Source organism: Notechis scutatus, chromosome 2, assembly GCF_049901735.1.
Source record: "Notechis scutatus isolate UNSWTSFEM ecotype Mainland chromosome 2, rNotScu1.2, whole genome shotgun sequence".
Classification (NCBI taxonomy): Eukaryota; Metazoa; Chordata; class Lepidosauria; order Squamata; family Elapidae; genus Notechis; species Notechis scutatus.
In genome coordinates, this window is record NC_142010.1 from 218,128,422 (window position 1) to 218,154,054 (window position 25,633).

General features: G+C 33.1%; 1 protein-coding gene across 4 annotated transcripts in view; it reads right to left on the reverse strand.

The window, feature by feature from the left end:
• YTHDC2 (YTH N6-methyladenosine RNA binding protein C2) overlaps nucleotides 1–25,633 on the reverse strand; it is a 52,654-nt gene that overhangs the window by 13,855 nt on the left and 13,166 nt on the right. For 3 of the 4 annotated variants that reach the window (XM_087958042.1, XM_087958043.1, XM_087958041.1), the window contains exons 7-25: nucleotides 24,551–24,707; nucleotides 22,212–22,319; nucleotides 19,663–19,808; nucleotides 16,777–16,912; nucleotides 16,231–16,357; nucleotides 12,164–12,229; nucleotides 10,492–10,670; nucleotides 9,684–9,780; nucleotides 9,502–9,589; nucleotides 9,339–9,419; nucleotides 8,789–8,871; nucleotides 8,443–8,548; nucleotides 6,870–6,989; nucleotides 6,481–6,753; nucleotides 5,272–5,398; nucleotides 4,045–4,250; nucleotides 2,823–3,018; nucleotides 2,041–2,150; nucleotides 732–1,024 (exon numbers count right to left, since the gene is read on the reverse strand). In XM_087958042.1, the coding sequence (XP_087814168.1) occupies nucleotides 732–1,024; nucleotides 2,041–2,150; nucleotides 2,823–3,018; nucleotides 4,045–4,250; nucleotides 5,272–5,398; nucleotides 6,481–6,753; nucleotides 6,870–6,989; nucleotides 8,443–8,548; nucleotides 8,789–8,871; nucleotides 9,339–9,419; nucleotides 9,502–9,589; nucleotides 9,684–9,780; nucleotides 10,492–10,670; nucleotides 12,164–12,229; nucleotides 16,231–16,357; nucleotides 16,777–16,912; nucleotides 19,663–19,808; nucleotides 22,212–22,319; nucleotides 24,551–24,707 (2,699 nt within the window). Of the gene's footprint in view, nucleotides 1–596; nucleotides 636–731; nucleotides 1,025–2,040; nucleotides 2,151–2,822; nucleotides 3,019–4,044; nucleotides 4,251–5,271; nucleotides 5,399–6,480; nucleotides 6,754–6,869; nucleotides 6,990–8,442; nucleotides 8,549–8,788; nucleotides 8,872–9,338; nucleotides 9,420–9,501; nucleotides 9,590–9,683; nucleotides 9,781–10,491; nucleotides 10,671–12,163; nucleotides 12,230–16,230; nucleotides 16,358–16,776; nucleotides 16,913–19,662; nucleotides 19,809–22,211; nucleotides 22,320–24,550; nucleotides 24,708–25,633 lie in introns of all 4 variants that reach the window. The other variant, XM_087958044.1, reaches the window with a different exon arrangement.

The window sequence follows — 25,633 nt, forward strand, 5'->3', positions numbered from 1 at the left end:
TACTCACATCTTTCATAAAGCATTCCTTTATTTCCTATGTATTTGATTTTGAAGTTAAAGAGTTTATGTAGTATCTGGCTTTATGTTAAAACTTATGTTTTGTAAGTTTATACACATACACACACACAGAGGACTCACAGTAAAACTATATAGTGAGAGATCTTTTATATATACTTGTATGCAAACATATCTATTTACATATTGACTTTCCACAATCAGAGAACTAGCAGAATCTTCCCATATAATATAGCATGTTTTTAAACTGTTTGGAAAATAATTATTTGATATTCTAATAAAACTAAACTGCACTTTAGCAGGTTATCAATGTTTTAATTAATGAAAACAAAGCAATAAAAGAAGCAGTTTTAGGTAGTAGTGAAGTGGCCATTCATCCATCCATCCGCCCATCCATCCATCTATCTATCCACCTATCCATCTATCTCATTCAATTGCAGAATTATGCATTTTTTCGGAAGAGTAAACAGCAACCAGATGCCTTAATCCACTTTCCCCAAATGACATAGGTTATGTAGCACCAAGAAACAGGTATACGTCTTCCTGAAAGAAGCACAAACACATAATATGAGGTGACCCACCTAGCTGAACAGCGAATTGTTTCAGTAGTCCTGTCATTTCTAAAAGAAAAAACAAACCTGAAAACTATTTCTCCATTTGTTACTAGGATTCCTTAAAAATGAGTTTCCCCATTAGTAAAACTTGAGATTATTAACCTTTCTGTATTAAAAGCATCATCTGCAAACTCTGATTCTCCTGAGCTTTTTCGACTGGTGTTTGATCTCCAAGAAGATGCCAAGGGAAGTTCTTCGGATGACATAGGTCTTGGTCTTTGCCCAATTCCTGAAGGCTGCTGCAGACCTGCAGATTGTTCTTCAGTGCTCAAAACTGCAATGATTGCTCGTATTGTTGCTTCATCAACTTGAGACCATGGCTTTGAAGGAGCTCTCATACGTCGCAGAAATAAACTATGCCATTTTTGTCTTAACTGCAAGAGGAGGCTAGCAGCCTGTTTAAAAAAAACAAGTTTTATTTGAGCATACATACCTTTGAGTCTTTTTTGAAACTTGACAATTCAGATACAAATAACTATGTAAACTGAACTTTCTACAGCTCCAATACTATTAACTGAATTAAATGACAAATATAAGATCTATGAGTCATAAACATACTATATTTTTGCATTCCATACTTATCCCATGAAATAGATATTTTGCTGCATTTTCCCTTTTTTATATATGTGAACATGAACATTTCCAAATCTACAGCCAATCTATTACATCCTCAAATATAGGGACAATGCAAAAGACCTGAAAGCAAACTGAACTTTCATGACCTTAAATGGATAACAGGAAGATAACTGTAAGTGGTCTGAATTTTAATTTTTGTGCAGAATCAAAAGACAAAAGAAAAGAAACCTTGTATTAACACCATCAACATTGAACTTTTATCGTCTAATATGAATTGGTACCCAGGAGCATACTGACAAAGGGCAGCAATTCCACTCAGCAGTCAGAGCAAGCAGCTTGATTGACAATCTCTTTGAAGATTTAATCTACTCTATTTTAAAGCTTTGTATGCCACTGGCAATTGCCACATTGTGTGCCAACAAAATGTTATGTTCATTAAGAATTATTTGAAACTACTGATAACCAATTTTATGGAGTTCATATTTGTGCTGGAAAAATATATTTATATCTATGTTCTCTGCACCATCCTTTTTTTAAAATAAATCCTCAAACCTTTCATATCTTCTCCAATTTTTCAACTCTTTATTTCCAAAATTACTTTACTTTTTCCCCCCCCAACAACTAAATTCCAAATACAGTTACACAGATAAATGCAAGATGCTACAAAAGTTCCGTGAATTTACTGAAATATAATAGTACAGATTTTTTCTTCTTCCACAAATCTATATTTGGAATCCTCAGCTTAGAAACCTTTAAGCAAATATTTCTCTCTTTTTTTTTTTGGAGGGCGGGGGGAGAGATGTATTAGATGTTGTTTTTTTTAGCAATCAGTTACCTCTGGATCTAATTTGAAATTGAGCCACTCATCTAATTTTAAAGCAGCCAAGTTTGCAGTTGTTCGATCCTCCATTTCACTATCACTGCTATCGTTAGGGACACCATCAACTACATTAGAAAACAAAGATCCTATGTATTAGTCATTTTAAAATCATATTTAAATTTTGAGATTTTAATTATTAATCTCTACTAAGAACTCCCAAAAGTAAATATTCAATTTTCCTAAAACACAAAGTTATAGAACCATTGTTTTTCCAGGAAAGAGGAAACATTTCTGGAATCTGTATATTATGCACTGTATATATACAATCATATTCATTTACTTTGCAAATTAGTTTACGTAACTAGAACAATTATGATATATCGAGACTTATACAACTTTTTAAAGAATATACTGTTAGAAAGTACTAGAAATTTAGAGCTGTATAATTATTACAAGTTAGTTCAATATTATAGAAATATTATACTTGCAATCTTATTTAATATTTAATTTTTATAATTAGAAATGAAATCAGGACTATATATGTATACATTCTCAGACAAATACATAAATATAAAATTATGATTGTTCATACTGTGATTTACCCACCCACCCGTCATCAATCGCTGACCATCCATTTTTCTTTTACCCAACCCATTAAAAATCATGTTTAGATTTACATTGTACAACACATGCAACAAAAATAACCCCTTATGCACGTTGACATTTTGATCCAGTAATTATAACATTAATTTTCAAGGGTTTTTAAAATATAAATTAAAGGAATACAAATACCCTACCTCGGAAGGAAGAAGGCTCCTGTAAAGCATTACTTGGCAACCTAGCTGATCCACAGAAGAGGGCCACTGTGACTGGAGTCACAACTGAGCAGCACCTGATATTAGCTATTCGGTGGGCTCTTGTCATTTCATCATATATAAGCCAGTCAGTGGGAAGTGCTTGAATAGCTGCTACTTGGCCATTCGCAGGAGGAATCTGTTAGCAGTTCCAACAAAGTAGTTTGTTTCAGAATAATAAAAGAGGCAATTAAAAAACATTCACTTTAAACTATGTTGCACAAATTAACAAGAAAAGAATTGGGATCAGTTAATGTTCTCAGATTATTAATCTAAGCAGCTGTAGAGTTTTGTTAAAATTTTAGGCAGGATATTTCATGTAAATCAATTTTAGTTTGCTGAAAGCCAAACAATCTATTTGTATTCTAGAACTGAATACCTTACAACAAAAATGTTGTTAAATATCAAATGCAACAAATCTATGGTTAATAAAAATGTTAAATATATATATGTGTATATGCATGCGTGTAGAGAAACATAACACTATTTCCCATATATTCACCAAGTATAAAAGATTATATGCAGAGTTTATTCATGTAATTCATAACCTGATGTATGTCTTTATTTAATCTTCCACTGGCTAATCAGATTCAGACCTGCTTAATTCTTGGGTGGGAGATTTTCAAGAAAAACAAAAAGCTCTAGACTGAATGGGAAAGATGAAAAAAGGACCCAGAAGAAAATAGTGGCAAACAATTTAATTCTGCTAAGAAAATACATGAATGTGTCTCTGAAATCAACAAAGAGTCATGCTCAATTTTAAAAAGACTTTATCTTTTCACTTGTCCTCTAAACAGAAATTAATCAATAGTTGAACTCTTTAATCTTCCTACAAGCTGTTCAATCAGCAAACTAGGTTTCACTTTTCATACTTAGTAAATGTTTTAAAGCCTGGTAAATTATGTGAGAAATCCTCATGGGAAAAGGTATCCCAAATATCCGAGGGAGTTGCCCATAGATCTGGGATTCTCCCACCACCACCAAAAAAATCTGAATAGCAAAGTGTGCAAAGCACTTGAAAAAGATGCACCACAAAGTGTATTAGAATAAGCCAAGTATTAAACCTAGGACACACTTAGTTTGGGCCTCAGTAACTGCTTTGAAGGCTATCTCCAATTCTTTTTTCTCATGGGCCAGGACTGCAACCCTAATAATTTTATCTTACCTTTTTATACTGGGGCTGGCTAAGAACGGATGTAGGATGAAAACGGACTTTTTTCTCTTTTGGACCAGTCAAAACTACATTCTCTCTGTCAACATGAACGATATTTGGATACATTCCAGCTACTAAGGCTCCTTTAACTACAGCCCAATTTTCTGAGTTTGTATTCACATCCCTTATATCACCACCACCTCTGGCTCTAACAAAACCTGAAAAGGAAACAAATAACTGATTAATTATTTAAAAACCCAACTCTATTACTTGTTACGATTATCTGTCAGCCTGGATAGTTTATTAACTCTCACTTTGTTGTTAAGATATATTAATTGTACATTTAGCACAGATGAATTCTACTGAAAAACAGATATTGGGAATTTGCTCTCTACTTTATTTGGCTGATTTGTACTTATCTTTTGGTATCTTAATATCAATACAGATTGTTGAAGTTTGGCAGATACAGAAACTTATGTAATTCTGAATCTTCCATAAGACACTTTTTTCACCATTAGCAATTATACAAAGGTGTTAATAATCCAATTAAAGATACTTATGAATTAACTATAAATTCAGAAAGTGCAGTCTGGAAATACTTTTCCTTAAAACAATTAACATAAGCAACCTCTGAAAGTTTCTTTCTAACAGATATTCAGAAAATTACACAAAAATGGAATTCATTCCAATCCTCAAACATTTTCCCTATTTTAATATTTAAAATAACATAAAGGATAGGAACGTGAACTTGAATAGAAGAAACTAGTTTTGAACACAGAAATGAGTGATATTTTTGTGCAGTATTCTGAGTACTAGGTAGGCACCCCCTCAGAAAACCTAATTGAAATTAGTGGGAGAATGAATCATAGGCAAAATAAAAACAATATGGTAATTTATACTATTCTAGGTACAATGATTCGACTTCATTGTATAAATTACCTTAAATTCTGACATAGATTTGTTTAAATAACTACATTTTTATTATTTTCCATGTGACTATTAAACTACATATAACAACTGTCCCTTTATTTTTGTATTAGGAAACTACAGTAATAATGTGGTATTTACTATGTGTGTCAATACTGAATACTGCAATGTGGCTTGAATAAATTACAGCAGCTTATTCTTTCCAAATATACCAAATCAAACACAATAAGGAAAGTTGTGGGTTTCTACATATGGAACCAAGAGATGGTTTTTGTTATTATTTATTATTATTATGAATATACAGATTTTTACCTGATGCTCTCAGCTGCCCAAGCAACTGTGTTCTCATTCCTATGATTATTTCCATGGTTGCCTGAGAAAGGAAGTTCTTCTCACAAAAAGCTCTTTCCCAGCCATCACTTCGTGCTTTCTGCCATGCCTGCCAAAGATGTTGGTTTAAAATGATTAGAACAACAGATAGATAGATAGATAGATAGATAGATACAGACAGACAGACAGACAGACAGACAGACAGACACATCTGCAGTGGCCTTTCAAAACCTAATCCCTTTCCAGATTACAAAAAAAATATGTATTTCTTCCCATCTCTCAAACTTACAATCCTAAACCAATATCTATACTGCCTCTGCAGGCCCTTTGGACAGAAGATCAGTTTAATGAATCCATAATTCAAAAGGCAAAAACCATTGCACTGTCTCTGAAGCAACTTATTAGGAGTTGCAGAAGTCTTCCAAAATTGTGTCCCCTTGAGAGCAGGAAACTCATAACAGCTGAAAGGGAGAGTTCACCAAAAGTCTCTAGTTTCCTACAGCCACTGAGTATATTTGGAAAATAAAACTGACAGAAGCAATTTCCCACACAGCAATGAAGAGAGCACTTCACTCTTCATTGCTCTTGAACACTTTTCAAATCAAACAATCTTCTTGAGCCCTCCATTAACCTTTTCTTACATGCAGCAAATAAACCAAAGGACAGCTTTATAACAATGCTTTTTTATACAGAACAGATGTCCTTTTCCGACAGTATAATCTTTACAATTGTTTTTCTCTTATTATTTCAATTAATACAGGATTAAAAAAATATAAAAAATTTAAAAGTTTCAGCAATTGATTTTAACCATATTACAGCATTACAGGAACCAGAACTGCAAGCTGCAGAGGTTCCCACTTTTAACCCAGGTTAAAGAATGGAAGTCTTGAAATGATGAAGAAAAAACAGAGAATACACATAGAATCAATAGAACACTATTGTCTTTTGCCAGCTGGCAACAATGAAAAAAAGGAAACAAATAGCAGATGGCAAGCAGCGGCTAGCTGGCAGCAGCAAAAAGGAGACAGGAACTAACAACAATATAGATTAGATTTTCAAGAGCTCTGCCCTAATTATATTACTCCTAAGGTAACTTTTCAAAACAATTTGATCTAGCTAAAATAGCTTGTCTGTTTCATATAATCAAACATGAATTGTTAAATGTTCTTCTGGTAAATAAACATACAGTACCTGGAAAGCCCGAAGAAGGGCCATATGGTCACTAAATGTTCCCGCAGTAAATCGTTTTCTACACAGCATGGCTGCACGTTTTTGAGAAGCCTGTGTGGGTAGCACAAAAGGATCCCGATACGCAAGTGTGCAAGCAATTGTCAGAATAGGATCCAGGCACTTCAGAACCACAGCGCACAACACCATTTTCCCAAGATGGGGTTCTACAGGTAAGTCAGCCAGATGATAGCCAAGTTCTGTTAAATCTTCCCAGGTGTCCATAGCATCTATGGTCTATTAAAACAAATTATAAGCAATTTTGTAGACAGCCGTGCATAATCTGACATCTTTTCTGGGCCATAATTAAAGTTCAAATTCAAGTTAAAAGTTTTTTCATTCTCTTTACTCACCTTAAGCATCTGTACAGCATTTCTCACAATTAAAGCAGGAGGTGGTTCTGGAGCTTTCATTAAGAAGTCAGCAATTGGACAATTGATGGGAGCTAGCAATTTTGTGTGTAAACAAAGCTCCTATAATGTAAAGATATCTTTTTCAGATCATGACTTCATTTACAGTACAATCTTACATATGTCCACTTAGATGTCGGTGATGGAATAGAGTGTTTATTTTTCTCAATTTATTCTACCCATTGTAGCAACTTCAGCTTTTCTCTGAGGGAGATGAGTGGTTCAGAAATATGAAACATACATAAATATGTAAAGTGCTAAGAAAACTAGTCTGATTGAAAAAAAACATTAGATTCTAATATTGCAGTTCAACTTCAACATCTATAAATATTTTGTTTAACACACACAAACACACACACATATATACATACAATTTCTTTGCTTTTCATCTCTCAGTTCAGGAGACTCTAAGCCACTGCACAAATCACAATTGTCTTCTGACATTCAGGAATAATTAGCTAATATAAATTCTAATATTAATTTTTTTGGAACTATTACTGACTACGGACTTTACACAATGGAACATCACCAAAATATCTAGCAAACTCAATTAGTTTTGTAAATAACAATGCCTAGGATTATAATTCAACTGCATATATTTAAGGTATAATATAAAAAGGGAAATCTAAAAGATACATTAGCTTTTTTGACATGCTGAAGCAGAAATTGGCCTGGATCACTTTATATTTTTGATACTTTTTGAAATACTGAAATCACATAAGGTCAGATATTCTCAGGTAAAATTTCAAACATTTCATTGCAGACAATCTGTGAGATTTCAATGATTTAAAAATTATATTCCAGTTGACAAAATATTTTCCAGTGCAAAAAAAATGTGTTGCTTGAATCTTTAGGAATATTCCAAGGTATGTTGTATATGCAGGCATGAAAAGAAAACCCACAACAAATTCAACACTGCATATTAAATAAACTCTTGTTCAAGAGATATCCAGGCTGAAATGAAGGATATCTCATAAAAATCTACTATCCCATTAAGTATTTAGTATAATTTAACATTTAGCACACTTTAATACTGTTATTTTTTAATTTTCAAAAGATTTCAAGGTGTTTTTTTTCATGCAATGCCTTCAAAACATACATATTTGTTGTGCATAAGGCTCAACCAAAAATGGTTTAAAGTTTATTGAGCAAGCCAGGCTTACTCTTGTAAATACATACATACATACATATATACATTATCTGAACCTAGAAACCATCATTTCATATTTGCTTGTCTCCTCAGGCTATTTTTTGGATATGGAAAGAAATTCTTCAACTTAATTGATAAAAAATATCAGAAAGTAAAAAAACCTAACATTTCTTTAATATCCATTTCTAAATTAAAATGAATAAAAAGTGAATCAGGGGTATTTGTTAAATTTCACAACTTGTGCTAAGCCTCCCTAGTTGATAGGCTAACTTGAGCCAAATCCTCACAGGTGATCCAACAAATCATAGTTAAAATAAAGCACAATTTAACTCAAGCACAGTATTACGAGGTCTTAACAATACTCACTTGTAGAGGCATTCTTAGAAGTTCAGGAGTCTGAAATTCCAACATATTTTGAAATCTTAACCTACTGAAAAGTCTAAAACAAATTCCAGGTCGACAACGTCCTGCCCTTAGAAGTAAAACATTATTTAAGTTATATTAAAACATTAAAAGTATATGAGTAAACTATCAAAGCAGATTAAAAAATCATTCATTAAAATGTCTGTCCTAAGTTAACATTCTTTCCACTTTTAATTTTATATATCTGTGAGGCTTTCTTGCTAGCTCTAGAAAATGGATTTTTTAATGATGTATCTTAAAAATATCTCTAATACAAGTCTAGAAAAATATTTTTTTATAGTTTTGTTACCTGCCCTTCCTCTGAACAGCACTTGCTTTAGAAATCCACACCATCTTAAGCATAGTTACACAATTCAGTGCATCAAAGGACTTCTACAAATTTAAGAAAAATCTACATTATAAAACATAAATGTGTATTTATTAATTACATTTATATTCCTCTAGCTCTTGGCAATTAACATGATATAATTATGAACACCAAATTAGTAATTAAGATATATACATATATATATATATGTACGTATGGTATTCAGCTTTGGTATTCAAATTTAAAACTGAAACGGCTGTGAAAGTCTGACTCACAGACAAACACAATACAGAAGCCTGATGATGGCAGATGAGATTCTGCCGAAACGTTGCTACAACTTTAAAAGCACAACTATAATGACGTGGGAAAATACCCGAACAAAGCTGAATACCATACATATAAATACCCACGAAAACTTAAGAAAACATATATATATAATGCCATCCTAAGTTTCTTTACATTTTTCTACAAAGTAACTTTCAATTAAAATATACATATTATAAAAATATCCATGACATTAAGGCAAGCATACCTCTTTCATTTTTCCTGAGTCAATCACAAAAACAACATCATTTACTGTGATACTGGTTTCTGCAATATTTGTAGAAAGTATCTGCAGAAATGAAAACAACAACCTTGTAATGACAGATTTATCTAAAAAAATCATTAAAGAACTAAAGTTATTTGATACTTGCTATTTTGCGGATGCCTAGAGGAGAAGTCTTTAGAACCTTTTTCTGATCAGACGTCTGCATATTTGAGTGTAGCATAAACACCTGGAATCTGATAGCAAAAAATCAGAATGGAATACCAAAAATATTGCAGTTTTGAAAGTAAATCAAAAAGCCCTTCAAAATAAAAATGTATGAACTTTTACCTGTGAGCATTATCTGCAAATCTTTTGTCATCAAAGAGTATGCGATCTCTCAATCCAACTATCTCATCATATCCAGGAAGAAAAATTAAAACTGCACCTGTATAACGAAGTTCAAATACTAAAGAAAAATGAACCTAAGCAATTCTAATTATTATTGCATTCAAGTTTCTCACAATTGATAAAAGTAGCTTTAGAATTTTGATGAGTTATATATGTTGAGAACTCTCAACTTTAGTTGAGAACTCACTTTCTAAAGGATTTTTCTATTATCAGCTAGTTCAGATTGTTCCTGAATGCAAATGCAAGAGAAATATAAATAAGCCAAGGTTTCTGCTTTCTTGCCTATGTAACTGAATGTGAAATCTCCTCAATTTCATTTATATGCATTTAGCTTTGCTCATAATTGCAAGAAACAAGTGAAAATATCTAATCACATGCTGCTGAAAAAATACAAAAAAAATCTCACTGCTGGATTAGGTTATGTGTATGTATACACATACATACACATACACACACACACACACACAGAGAGAGAGAGAGAGAGAGAGAGAGAGAGAGAGAGAAGAGCGCCTTGGGGTACATGCTGGAATATAATGCAAGTAATCTATCCTTCAGTCACTGATTTTTAGCATATCTTATCTCTCAGGTCTTTCAGAATTTCTAACTTATTTTATAGTTATTTTAATTTCTTAGTCATCCTGAGCAAAAACACCTCTTTAATTAATAAACAAATAAACCCATAAATGAATTAAGCAAACCTTAATATGAAATAATATATTAATACGGGGCATAGCTAAATAGACATTACCTGCATCACAGCTATGGCAGATGTTGTATAGTAGGTGCATTATCAGGTCAAGATCTACCTTTTCATCATCAAAACTGTAGTGATAAGCTTTCAAGAGCTCCCGATCTTCTATATTCAGTTCACCGGCATTAGCATGGACCAAGGAACTTTCATCTAAATTACCAGACTCTAATGAGGCACTGAAATATACAGCAGAGATAATTAAAGTAAGCTAATATTTACGAAATAGGTGTTAAACCTAAAAAACAAAAATAAGAAATCCCAAAATGATTTTTTTCTCATTTTACAGATATTTGGAAACTACAAAGAAATCTTTCTAGAAATGCAACAGCATTGATTCAACAAAGACTGTTAATCCGGGATTTTCTGTCTATTTTCTCTTCATTCCCAAAATCCTAAAGAGCCAATAGTAATTCTATCTTGGTTAATAATCCACTGAATTTACCTAACAGAATAACTTCATTAATCCATAATCTTACTCAGATGCTTTAATTTTTTTAATTCATTCAGTGAAAACATTGAAAAACTAATCTCCATAGAAAGCAACAGAGTTAATACTTTCAGTATGAACTATTTACTCTAATGTCAAGAAGATGAAAGGGGTTACGCTTTTATTTATTAGACATATATACCGCCCTCTTGTCTCTTCAAAGTTCCTTAATGGTTTCTATAACTCAAAGATGAGAATACAGAACCAAACCACTAATTCAGAATGTTCCAATAGAACAACTCATATAGTGCTGTTATGCACTTGAAATGACTCCCACTCAAAACTAAAAAAATATGTTTTATAGTACATTAAATTACCTCATTTTTTAAAACCTCTTCCCATACTGTGTTACAACTGCTCTTCAATGATGTTCCAGTTCATCCTATTTTATATCTTTCAAATACAAGCTACATTACAGAAACAAATCATTTGCTAATTTTGCCAGGACCATTAATGCCTTGTTTTAGAGGTAGCTTGACTTTGAACATATACAACAAGAAGAACATAAACTGTGAAGTGCAAAGTATGCAATAAAAATAGCTTGGGGATGATCCTAAAATACTTTTACTAAGCATTAAGAGTATCATTAAGTAACTCTTTTTCCCATTTCAATTTTATTATGATTTTTTTTACTTCAAAATGCTTAATCTGCTTCAAGAAATATAAATAGTCCTTGATTTACATTCGGCTAGTAACTGTTTGAAGTTACAACAGTACTGGAAAAAGTGACTTATGACCAGTTTTCATCCTTATAACCATTTCAGCATGGTCACATGATCAAAATTTGGATGCTTGGCAACTGGCATGTACTTATGACTGTTGCACTGTCCCTGGGTCATGTGATCACCATTTCTAACCTTTCCAAATGGCTAACAAGCAAAATCAATGGGCAAGATAATTTGTTTAGCAACCACATGATTCACTTAACAACTGCAATAATTTAACAACCATGGCAAAAAAGATCATAAAATGCAACTCACTTACTTATCAACTGCCTGCTTAACAATGGAAATTTGGGGCTCAATTGTGATTATCATTTGAGGACTAACTGTATTCCAAAAGGCCTAGATAGATTTATGTTAAGTAAAGGATCTCCCCAAATCAGGTATCAAAAGCATCCTAATCATGAAAAAGATTTTGATAGATTACTGCAGTGCATATTAGTAACAGAAAATACATTACCAATAGGATTCCAGCAGGTCAATTACTTCTGTCTGCCCAAAGTGTTTAGCCCAATCCAAAGCTGTCCTGTAAAAGTATTCAATAAAATGTTTGGTTTATGCACAACAATGGAACATTCTCAATCCTCTTTAGTTACATTCATTATGGGATTTGCCATAGGTCTATGAAGAACTTTTCAAACAAATGCTTCACAATGACATGTAAATCATGCAGGCAGCAGCAAATAGCTTAGAAAATAGCTACATAAGCCTAGAAAAAACAGGCCTGCTTTAATAGTTGCAAAAAATGTGCTTTCTATATGCTCCTTTGCACTTATTTTGAAGAATTTGAACAAGTCTGATCTGTAAACTTGTTTTATTACTCTGATATTTAATGAGTCTCTTAATGATAGGAAAAGAGTATCTTAATAATATTTGGATCTCTAAGGTTGCACCTTTAACTACTGCTACTAATACAAGTAATCTATAGTATATAAAAAAGTCATTACATTTTTCAGGTGTCATGTTTAATTTAATTATTTGCACAACCACCTATCTATAGCTATTTATACCAGCCTCACAAGTTTGCACTGAGTGGAAATGTTCCAGATTCCCTGCAACTGAAGTTTTTCTATTTAATGGGATGTGGAAGATTTTCTAACATTTTGCGTGCCTTTCCCCAACCCACCTCCACAAATATTCTATCAACTTTTCATAGAACCAAGAAGACCTGGCTTTTCTCCTTGTATTGGGCAAAGACAATAACTAAGCCCAGTTTGCTTGTTATCTCCAGCTTTGGGTATGCAATGTGTGTCACTTGTGGTTGGTAAAGAAAATAAGCAGGTAAGAAATACACCGCAGAGTAGCATTGGTAGAGGAGCTATGACCGTTTTGAAAAACATAGTTGTATGCAGTGATGTGACTATATCCTCAAGATCAGAATAGTGCAAGTAATGGTATTTCCTGTGGTACTCTATAAAGGTGGATTTTATATAAGACTAGGAAGTATACTGATGCTTTTGAGCTCTGGTGTTGAAAAAAACTCCTCAGAATACTATGGATAGCCAAGAAAACAAACAAGTAGATCATTGAACAAATCTGCACAATTCTCATTTAAGAAACTAATGACCAGGCTCTAATTATCCTCCTGTAGACACATTACTCAAAGATCTAGCTCTAATGCTGGAAAAGGTGGAAAGAAAGAAAAGCAAGGGATGACCAGTAGCAAGTGGGCAGACTTAGTTACAATGGCAATGGATACACCATTTGAAAACCAAGTTTGGCACACATTATCATGGAGAATACATATATACACACATGCATACATATATATGGAGAGAGAGTGTGTGTTTCACTAAAATCAATACTGTCCTGATAATACATAATCAAATAATAAACACAAGCTCTTGAAGTGAAGGTGAGGATATATAAGACAATCAATTGCTTAAAAGTTAAGTTAGGTCTAGTACAGGCTTGTCCAACCCGCGGCCCACGGGCCGCATGCGGCCCAGGTCGCCTCGTAATGCGGCCCAACGCCCACCCCAACCTTCATGAAAGATCCAGCGAGGAGGAGGAGGAGAGGCAGGCGCGAGGCAGGCGCGAGGCGAGCAACAGAAAAGGCGGGCAGCCGCAGCCCAAAAGTCCTGCCCCGCCACCTCCTGCTGTTGCCGCCGCTGCTGCTTCTGCCGTCGCTGCTGCATTTGCAGGAGGAGAGATAGGCGTGAGGCGGGCGAGCTTTCTTCCCACCCCTCCCCCCCACCCCGCAAAATTTGGCCGGAAAATTATAAAATAAAAAATAAATAATTTTTAATAAATAATAAATAATAATTTTATTTTATTTTATTTTATTTTATTTTATTTTATTTTATATTTTATTTTATTATTTAATTTAATTTAATTTAATTATTTAATTTAATTAATTATTTAATTTAATTATGTGCGGCCCAAACCAAATTTTCATCTTCTAATGTGGCCCAGGGAAGGTGAAAGGTTGGACACCCCTGGTCTAGTATATTATATCTTTCAATAAGTTAGGATTAATATTATCCTTTTCTCCTTCTTGCTCTGTTCCAATGCATTCAGGCTTTCAACTTCAAAAGAACTGATACTATGCATTTTAAATTAAACCTATTTAAATTAAATTAAATAGTATCAGATTATATCAGGGGGCATGCATAAGCGCACCAGCATGCCTACTGTCCCTGTCTTACTGTCCCCATTTATCTATATTTACTTCCTTTGTTCATGTTCATACCTATACTTGTTATCTTGTACGTTTGACAAAAATATAAAATAAAATAAATAGAATATGAAAAAATATCCTTCCTTGATCTAATACATTTTAAAGTGTATTTTATTAAATATTTTAAAAAGATAAAGAAAGACAAAAAGAAAAAATTACAACCATCAGAGAATTGGGTAAAGAATTTTCAATATTCAAATAACCAGTTTTAAATAATAGAATACAGTACATTGTTTTGTTAAAATCCAAACAATATATTAAAAAATCAATAGAAGTAATCAGCAAATCAATCTACTGAAGATCTATTCTGATTTAACAGATCCTTTTCAGCTGTAGTATTAAGACTTTAGATTAACAAAAACCACACATTTCAAATCCATATTTATTTATTTATTTGATTTGTCAATCGCTTAATAAGTATATACAGTTATGAATACATGAAATGGGTACATATAAGAAAAATAAAAGAAACAATAGGACAGGGACAGTAGGCATGTTGGTACGCTTATGCACCCCTCTTAGGAAAGGGGTCAATAGTAGACAGTCTAAGGTTAAAGTTTTTAGGGTTTGGGGAAAAACCAGAGTCAGGTAGAGTACTCCAGACATTGACCACTCTGTTGCTGAAGTCGTATTTCCTGCAATCAAGTTGGTGTGGTTAACCTTGAGTTTGTATCTATTGTGCTCTTGTATTGTTATGGTTGAAGCTGAAGTATTCATTGACACGTAAGTCATTGCAATGTATGATTTTATATACCATACTTAGATCAGACCGAAGACGGCGTAATTCAAGGTTTTCTAGGTCTAGAATTTCAAGTCTGGTGGCATAAGGTATTCTACAACGAGTAGGAGTGGAGAACTCTTCTTGTGAAATATTTCTGGACTTTCTCAACTGTGCTAATATCAGATACATAGTGTGGGTTCCAGACTGATGAGCTGTATTCGAGTATTGGTCTAGCAAATGTTTTGTATGCTCTAGTTAGTAGTGTAATATTACCAGAGAAAAAGCTACGTAGGATTAGGTTAATAACTCTTAATGTCTTTTTGGCTGTGTAGTTACAGTGGGCTCTAGCACTTAGATCATTAGAGATGAGTATTCCAAGGTCCTTTACAGAGCTTGGATCATCAACATGGTCTTGACTATTCAGCTTGTATTTTATTTTCTGATTTTTTTTGCCAATATGTAAGACAGAGCATTTATTTGTTGAGATTTGAAGTTGCCATTTGTTTGACAATTCTGATACATAATCAAGACCTTTTGAAGGGTAACAGTATTGTCTGTGGTATTGAACAGCTTTACATCATCAGCGAAGAAAATGCAATTGCTCTCAATATGACCACAGAGGTAATTTATGTAGAGTATGAAGAGCGTTATATATAACTATAACTATATATGTATATAAAACTATATAAAACTATATAAAACTATATATGTATATAAAACTATATATAACTATATAACTATATAAACTCTGATCACACACTGCTTGCACTGGCACGAAGCCAAAAGCACCAGCCTGAGGATGGCGAGTGGGACCTCGCCGAAACGTTGCCAAGATACTCTTAATCTTACACAGGAAAAGACCTGAACACACCTAGACCTACATATATACATACATACATACATATATAAAAATTATAATCCAGGAATGGTTTCCAATGTGAGCTAAATTCTGTGGCAAGTTTACTTCTGAGTTATTTTTTTCATTGTTGGATACTACATATTAAGGCATGATCAAAAACTGAAATATTCACCAAAAACTAGAATTATGCTCTTTCCTGCTTCCCTTTCAGTCTTATATCCACATACATTCCCTAGAGAAAAACGATGAAAAAAATGCTATTTTTACCAGCCATTAGATGATTTGATATGGACATTTGCTCCCATACCAATCAGCTGTTCTACTTGATTCAAAAAACCTCTTCCAGACGCTACCATTAATGTTGTTGCACTTGTTTCACTATGCCTGTAATCAACTGGGGAGGGAGGAGAAAAGATGGGAAATAAGTTTTTAAAATATTATTTATGAACTGCTCAAACTTTTAACTATTCTTCCAAGATTGTCAAAACATTCTGTTGCTGTTACAAAACATTAAAATTGAATTGCCCAAATAGTAATTATTTTGACTGTTATGTACAATTCTATGCACATTTACTAGACAGCTTGTTCAAGATCAAGCTTCATTATTTGAAAAAATTCAGACACTGGAAAAAATGGTGCTGATTCAACAGTCACATAGCTGACTTATTCAGGAATCAGCAACCATTTCAAAATTATTGTTCAGAGTTCTAAGAAATGAAAACTGGGTAATTATTCTGTCAAATGCTATGGCCATTTACGATACAGTATCTCAGCATGTCATTCAGTAAAAAAACTTAACTATTGTGAACTTACCACTGACATTTTCAGTTAAAATAAGATGGAACACTTGTGCAAAAGCATCAATGTCCTTATGTAGCCAAATGTCAGAAAGACAAGCATCCATTTCTTTAATTAACCAAGGTTCAAGACAATTAACATCTTTTTCAGCCTGCAAATGAAAACTCATTTTATCGTCATTGGAAATGCTTGAACAACTTTTTTTTTTAAAAAAAATCCATCATATATCCTGAAACTGCCAAAAAGTTTCAAAATTTCAAAACTTTTAAATAGTGCTGCTACTTAAACTTTACAACTTTAATGCTATTTATTTATTATTTATTATTAAACAAATCTAGGCTGTTTACAATCATTCAATGAAAATGCAATATAAAACATTAAAACCAAAATTAGGGATCTTACATTTAAAATTTCAATTTTATTTAAAATAAAATTGACCAGGATAGAAAGGGAAGGAGCAAAATGTGTACAGGGAGAAGGTGTGATGTTATCTCATACATTAGCTACCTCTAAAACACCATGCCCCCATTGGGCCCCAGGCCACTTTTGGAAGGCCAAAGGGTGAATATAGATCTCATCTGGAGAACACAAGGCTCCAGAGGATAGGAGCTATAGCCGAAAAGGCTCTTCTTCTGGACTCCACCAGCCAAAATTATTGTATTATTGTTATTATTACTGTAAATTTGGGAGATATTCATGCATATCCTTGACTTTGCCAATATAAGCTTTATATAACCCTTTGAGACCTGTATGCAATAAAATTTCATTTTAATGTATGCCAGTTAGTGTATATTCAAAATGACAATAAAGTTATTCTAAGTCTAAGCTGCTTCCATATATATATATATATATATATATATATATATATATATATATATATATATATATATATATATATATATATATACATACACATAACACACACATACATACATATATATATATATACACACACACATACATACATACATACATACATACATACATATATGGTATTCAGCTTTGTTCGAGTATTTTCTCATGTCATTATAGTTGTGCTTTTAAAGTTGTAGCACGTTTGGCAGAATCTCATCTGCCATCATCAGGCTTCTGTATTGTGTTCGTCTGTGAGTCAGACTTTCACAGCCGTTTCTGTTTTAAATTTGGTGCTTGCCTACTGCTGTGCCAGAATGGCTTTTTCTTCATCCTGATTGGTTGGGAGTCTTGGTCTGTGTTTATTGGTCTTGAAGTTTGCTGTATTCTGCTTGATTGGTGTTTCTAATATCTTCTGTCTGTTTTGTAGCTTTTTTTTTCTTGATTGGCTGGCAACATTGTGTTTCCTGTATTGGAGGCTTTTAGTGCAGCTTGGCTCCGAGTAAATGGACGCTATCATTTATTAGGAATCTAGGTTTCATCTGGGTGCCTGGTTGGGGTGTGTTTGAGCTGGAGGTATCAGGGGGAGTCTGTTTGTGCCCAGGTGTTTGCCTGGCTTGTGGTGTGGAGATTTTTTTATTTGAGGGTGCAGGCTTCCAGATAATTGACAGTCTGGTGGAGTCATCTCTTCTATTCATGCTTTCAGGTCTTTTTTCAATCTCTATGGCTTCTCTGATAATTCTCTGATAATTGAAAAAAGACCTGAAAGCATGAATAGAAGAGATGACTCCACCAGACTGTCAATTATCTGGAAGCCTGCACTCTCAAACAAAAAAATTTCCACACCACAAGCCAGCCAAACACCTGGGCACAAAAGGACTCCCCCTGATACCTCCAGCTCAAACATACCCCAACCAGGCACCCAGATGAAACCTAGCTTCCTAATAAATGATAGCTATCCATTTACTCGGAGCCAAGCCGCACTAAAAGCCTCCAATACAGGAAACACAATGTTGCCAGCCAATCAAAACAAAAAAAGCTACAAAACAGACAGAAGATATTAGAAACACCAATCAAGCAGAATACAGCAAACTTCAAGACCAATAAACACAGACCAAGACTCCCAACCAATCAGGATGAAGAAAAAGCCATTCTGGCACAGCAGTAGGCAAGCACCAAATTTAAAACAGAAACGGCTGTGAAAGTCTGACTCACAGACGAACACAATACAGAAGCCTGATGATGGCAGATGAGATTCTGCCGAAACGTTGCTACAACTTTAAAAGCACAACTATAATGACATAGGAAAATACCCAAACAAAGCTGAATTCCATATATATATATATATATATATATATATATATATATATATATATATATATATATATATATATATAAATTTTAAATGATACACAATAAATAAAGCATGAACTCAATGAAGAGGGTAGAATGATAAAATCATGGAAATTGAAAAGCACAAAAGAATACAATGTGGAAGTTGTATAAAGCTCTTTGGAAGAGCTTTATAGCTCCCATTGCCTTAAGAAAGTTGAAAACATTCTCAAAGATCCATCTCATCCTGGGAACCCTTTTTTTTGAACTATTACCATTTGGCAGACGGTACAGAATAATAAAAACAAGGACAAATAGGCTGAAAAACAGCTTCTATCCCAGGGCAGTAGCTCTTTTGATTTCTGCTGTATAGTGCAATATTGGTGCGGTGTCAGGGGTTTTCGGTTCAATGTGTGAAGGGTGAAGGATGTGTGTTTGTGTTTATTTTCATGATCATGGTCATGATGTGCACTGAAGATGGTGTTTGATTTCGCTGTACGAGGTGCAATGACAATAAAGTAAAGTAAGTAGCAGTTTGGACTTTCACTGTCTTCTAATATTTTTGTAGAGTTGGAATATGCATATAAAAATATTAGTGAAAAAGATATATCAGTTAAACTTGATGTTCACTGGCACAGCCTGAGCTTACAACCATAACCATTCCTGTCCAATATAAAATCTAACATAAAATATTGAAGATCTTAGAGTAGTGCATACCAATTGACTGAAGACAGTATCACCTCCATCATCCAGCAGTTCATATTCTTCAGCTACATTTGGAACAGCCCTCTGTCGTTGCAATTCAGGCTTACTATTATCTTGCGCAGAATACCATTCAGTCAAAGTTGTCTGCTGTTTTTCTTCTAGATAGCATATTTATGTTTTACATAAAGAAAAAAGTCAAGGTTAAATGCATAGCTTTGGCTATGTTAGGGTTTTTCCACTGTATTTTATAGCATTTTCCCTTTCCCTTTTGCATTTTATATCAATCAAAACATTAAATTTCATTCAAGCCATTGAAACGATATATTATGAACAAACTGCAAAAGTTAGGGTAAATGGAGAACAGAATCTATAGACATAAGAAAACGGATAAGGCAAGGTTGTCCACTGTCGCCCCTGCTGTTTGTGTTAACATTGGAAGTGTTGAATAGGAATATTAGAGAAGATAAAGAAATAAAAGGAATGAAAATCCAAAAGGAAGAGTATAAATTGCAAGCCTTTGCAGATGACCTGGTATTTATATTAGAAGACCCATTGGAAACAGCACCTAAATTAATAGAAAAAATAGAAGAATATGGAAAAGTATCAGGTTTGAAAATAAACAAAGATAAAACAAAGATACTAACAAAGAATATGCTAGTAAGAAGAAAGAAAGAGTTGGAAGAAGTTTTAGAAATACAGGTCACAAATAAGGTTAAGTATTTAGGGATATACATTACATCAAGATGTAGCACACTGAAGGAGGATAATTATTTTAAACTCAAACAGCAGATTGCGACAGATTTGACAAAATGGGGAAACTTACAATTATCATTGATTGCGAGAATATCTACAATTACGATGAACGTATTGCCTAGAATTTTATATTTATTCCAGACAATTCCAATCCGACTAGGGAAGGAGATTTTTGAAGATTTAAATAGAATTGTGTTGAAATATATTTGGCAGGGCAAAAAAGCAAGAATAAAATTAAAATCATTACAAGATGCAAGAATAAGAGGAGGGTTTGCCTTGCCTAACTGGGAGTTGTATTACCAAGCAATAAATTTGATGTGGATAAAGGAATGGATAACATTAAGGAACGATAGACTATTGACCCTAGAAGGGCATGACTTGCTGTTGGGATGGCATGCCTTCCTTTGGTACAAGGGAACTAAAACGCAGGGATATTTTAGAAGACATTATATTCGAGAGGCATTGTTTTTTAATTGGGAGAAGATAAAAAGACAATATTATTTAAAAATTCCACTATGGATATCTACCATTGAAGCTTTTTCTTATCCAATAATATATAAAAAAACAACAGTTAGATATGGTGAGATATTGAATGAAAAGGGTGAACTTAAATCTATGCAAGTGTTGGAAGAACAAGGTGTAAAAATGAATTGGTTTTCATATTTGCAAATACAATCTAGATTTGACAAAGATGTAAAAGCAGAAGGTATTTATGGTAAGTTGACTGACAGATAAGATTTTGATGGGTACTGATGAAAAGGTAATTAAAAAACTTTACGGACACTTATTAGAATTTAAATTGGAGGAGGAAAAGTTAAAGAAACAATTATTGCTTGGGGGAAAATTTTTGGATATGGGATTGATTTAGAAAAATGGCAAAAATTGTGGTCTCAAAATTATAAAATGACAATGTCAACTGCATATAAAGAAAATTTGTGTAAGATGTTTTACAGGTGGCATCTATCCCCGACGAGACTTGTGAGAATGTTTAAGAATAAATCGGATATATGTTGGAAGTGTCATCAGATACCTGGCTCATATTACCATATGTGGTGGACATGTTCGGACGCAAAGAAATATTGGACTAAAATCCACACATGGTTGCAAAAAAAAATGATAAAACAACATATAGACTTTAAACCAGAGATCTTTTTATTTGGAATTATACTGGAAATATATAACAAAGAATTGAAATATTTGATTGTAAATGTACTAACAGCGGCTAGGATTGTATTTGCTAAGAATTGGAAAAATGATAAAATACCTATGCAGGAGGAAGTTATTAAGAAAATTATGCACTGTGCTGAAATGAGTAAATTGACATTTGAAATTAGAGAACAAGAAGATAAACAATTTTATATGATATGGGATTTGTTTTATCAATGGTTGGACAAAAAGACATGGTAATGTAATAGACTATATAATTTTGTGATAGAAATTTAATAGATTGATATAAGACATAATATATACATATATAACCATTGGTTGAAAGTATAACATAAATTTTAACATAAAACTTGGAACATCTCGTATAAAATGATGGAATAAATAGTTTAGTCATGGATGATTAATAACTGATAAATATACAAGCATATGTTAGTTCGACAATGTGAAAATTGATATGAATTGTGAGTAAATGACTACAAAAGAACAGCACAAAAGATTTGTAACCAACTGACACACTGTATGTATTTAAAATGGAAGATGGCTTTATGTTTTTATGTTTTGTATCAGTATGTTTGTTTTTAAAAATAAAAATTCTTTAAAAAAACATTAAATTTCCAACAACTGCAAAACTAAATACTCACCACGCTGCTTTTCCTTTTTGTATTTGATCATCTCTTTATTTGTATAGCCTGTACTTCTTAATATGTCTTCTAAAAACATTTCCTTTACTTCAAAGGGTCTTCCTGGAACTGTAAACACAAACTTTATTATAAATTCCCAGAGTTCATTCTGAACAATCAATTAGGAATTGTAATAAACATGTGTTTTTAGAGAACACTGAAGTATCCTTTTAAAATATATAATTGAAATTTTTAAAAACAAGAGTAAAAATTAATATTAAAAAGGGGGGGAGAAAGGAAAGACAAAATGAAAAATGAAAAATAGAAAAGCCATAAAAATTTGGTTTCTGATCTTCTTTACAGCAGTTGTTAAGTACAATTATAGAGCTACCTCCCTTCTTCTTTTAGATTGACTACAGAAAGAAGACTTTCTCCTTTCTATAATCTATCTTATCTAATTGACAGAATCATAAATCAATAAGTCTATTTTTTCTGTCTTATATAAAAAGTCCATTTGGGATTTCCAGTCAGTAATAATAGCAATAGCTAAGTGATAAATAACAATAGCTACTTATATACTGCTTCACAGTGCTTTACATCCATCTCTAAGCAGTTTATAGTCAGCATATTGGCCCCAACAATCTGGGTCCTCATTTTACTGACCTCAGAAGGATGGAAAGCTGAGTCAACCTTGAGTTGGTGAGACTCATACTGTCACAGTAGCCTGCAGTATTACATTCTAACCATTGCACCAGCATGGCTCCTATACTCCTAAATAAACATATATATTGCATTTTCTCTAAGCAAATAGGTTAATTTTGCCATCTCAGCAAGTTCTATCATCTTTACCATTTTTCCATTGTAGGTATTGCCAAATCTTTCCATCTTTACACATACAATAATCTTGCTGCAGTTATCATATACAGGTAGTCCTTGACTTACAACATTTCATTTAGTAACCGCTCAAAGTTTAATAGCACTGAAACCATTTTTCATACTTACAATGTTGCAGCACCCCCATGGTCAAGTGATTAAAAATCAGACCCTTGGCAACTGATTCATTTATAATGGTTGCAGTGTCCTGGAGACATATGATCACCTTTTGCAACTTTCTAATAAGAATCTGGGAGGCCAGATTCCCTTAACAACCATGTTACTAATTTAACAATTACAATGATTCACTTAACTGTTTCAAGAAAGGTTGTAAAATGGGGCAAAACTCACTTAACAAATGACCGAGTTAGGAACATAAATTTTGGCCTCAATTGTGGTTGTAAGTCGAGGACTACCCGTATAAAAACAAAGTTCCATTATTTTTTTCCAATGGTTAGTCCAACAGTCCCAAAAGAAAAACTCCTGGATTTTATTTGTATATTAATCTTTAAAATCTTGTGATTGGTGTATGAATTTGAACCCAAAATCTTCTAGCTTTTTTGCATGTCCATGAAGCACAATAAAATGACCAAGTGAAGCAGACTTCAATGAAAATATTAATATCTGATTTGTCAGATTATGTCATGCTTATTATACGGATTTGATTAGTTAGCTATTAGTCCACAGAGATGAACTTCAGTAGATAGTCCCTATTGCCACGACACTTGTTATTATGTCTTTCTGTTCCTTTACTCATTCTCAGTGAGTTAAGCATTAATAGACAGTTAATGGTAACATGCTTTATTTAAGTATCTTTCTATTGACCTTCATTTAATTTTAATAGGATCCAGTTTAATTACATAAATCTGCTTAGCTGCAGTTTAGTTTAGTTGCATAAATCTGTTTAGTGTAATTATATAAACCAGGACCTGATTTTTGGGACCCTGGTCCAATCCCCACAAAATTGTTTAAGACTCTCCTAATGTATTCTTCCTGTTTCATTACATCACTGCTCTTTTTAGACTGCTGCTTTAGCAACTGAAAAAAAAAATCTTAGGATAAATATTAGCCCAGTTAAATCAAGCTCCATTTAATATCTACTAAGAGTAATATTTTTTAAGTTTATATCCCAATAGTGTTTACTTCTGCACAGGTAATGATTACATACTCAGAATTGAACAAAAATTTATTATATCACAGCTGAGATATTCTGAATACCCCCCTTTTTCAAAAACATGCTATGTCAAATAATCTAAGTACTACTAAATTTTTCATGTTTGTGGGTAAACTTTGACTCGACAAAATGGTACATCATAGAGCAATACGTTTGAACCAAGATATTTCAAATAGGCTAACTTACAGCATGTGTCCAAAATATGAGGCAGTCCCTCCGTCTCTCCCCCTCCCTCTCAAACACACAGACAGTAATACATATTTTCTTGAACTGTATTTAATTCTGGGATTTTAAAAAAAATATTTGAACTTACTATATATCACTGGACAGCCTCCAAAATATCTGACAAAGAGATTCACATCAAGAGCAGCACTAGAAAGTATGAGTTTCAATGACATGTGTTTTTGTAGCATATCTCTTAATTTTGTTAACAAAAAATCACTGAATCGATCTCTCTCATGGACTTCATCCTGCAACATAAACAAACCATGGTTTTTATAATAAAACTTGAGCATTTTGTTACATCATGTTATAATTTGTTTCTTGTTGTCATCTGTTAACTAAAGTTGTTCACCTGTTGCAAATATCTCAATTATACATAGCTCATTATTTATATATAAATTTAATAAGGCTTCTTGGACAGAAAAGATGACAAGCATGTAGTAGGTCATATAAAACCTTACATATGGCTGAAAAACAAAATCACAAAAGTCCACCTTATTTATTTCAGCCATATCATGTGATGAAACTCACTGGAAAAGACAACTATGCTAAGAATGGTCAGCAGTAAAAGGGAAAAGGCTGTTAAAACCACAATGGGTAGACACTATAAAAGCCAGCATCAGCCAAAGAATTAAATAACTGAAAGAAACTGCACAGGATAAAAAAAATATGGAGAGCACTGGTCCATAGAATCATTGAGAATCTAACATGATTGATTGGATAGTATAATCACCATGATTATCATCCATGATATTTGCTCTATGTAGTTCTTAAAAGTCCAATGAAACCATTGGCCATAAGATTTTGAAACCCCTGAATGGAAGAGATGATAATAGAAATGATAATCATGCTTTTGGGGTCTTTATTAGCATTAATCATAATGACCGAGGCTACTATACTGAAGCTATGTTTTGCTATCTTTTTACTGCATTGGTATACAAATACCGGTTTTCATTTCTATTGGTTGACATTAATTTTCCCTACCTTGTGCATGCTCCTAATGTATGGGCTTAAACTCTCAGAATTACCTAGCCATTGTCCCATCTAATATTAATAGTCCCAACAATCAACATATAATTCATCCTGCTTTCCTTATGTTGGGATTTTATGCAGTATTTTGCTTCAGAGTATTCAAGCTGTCAAATAAAAGGCAGTTTAAAAAAAACCAATCAGA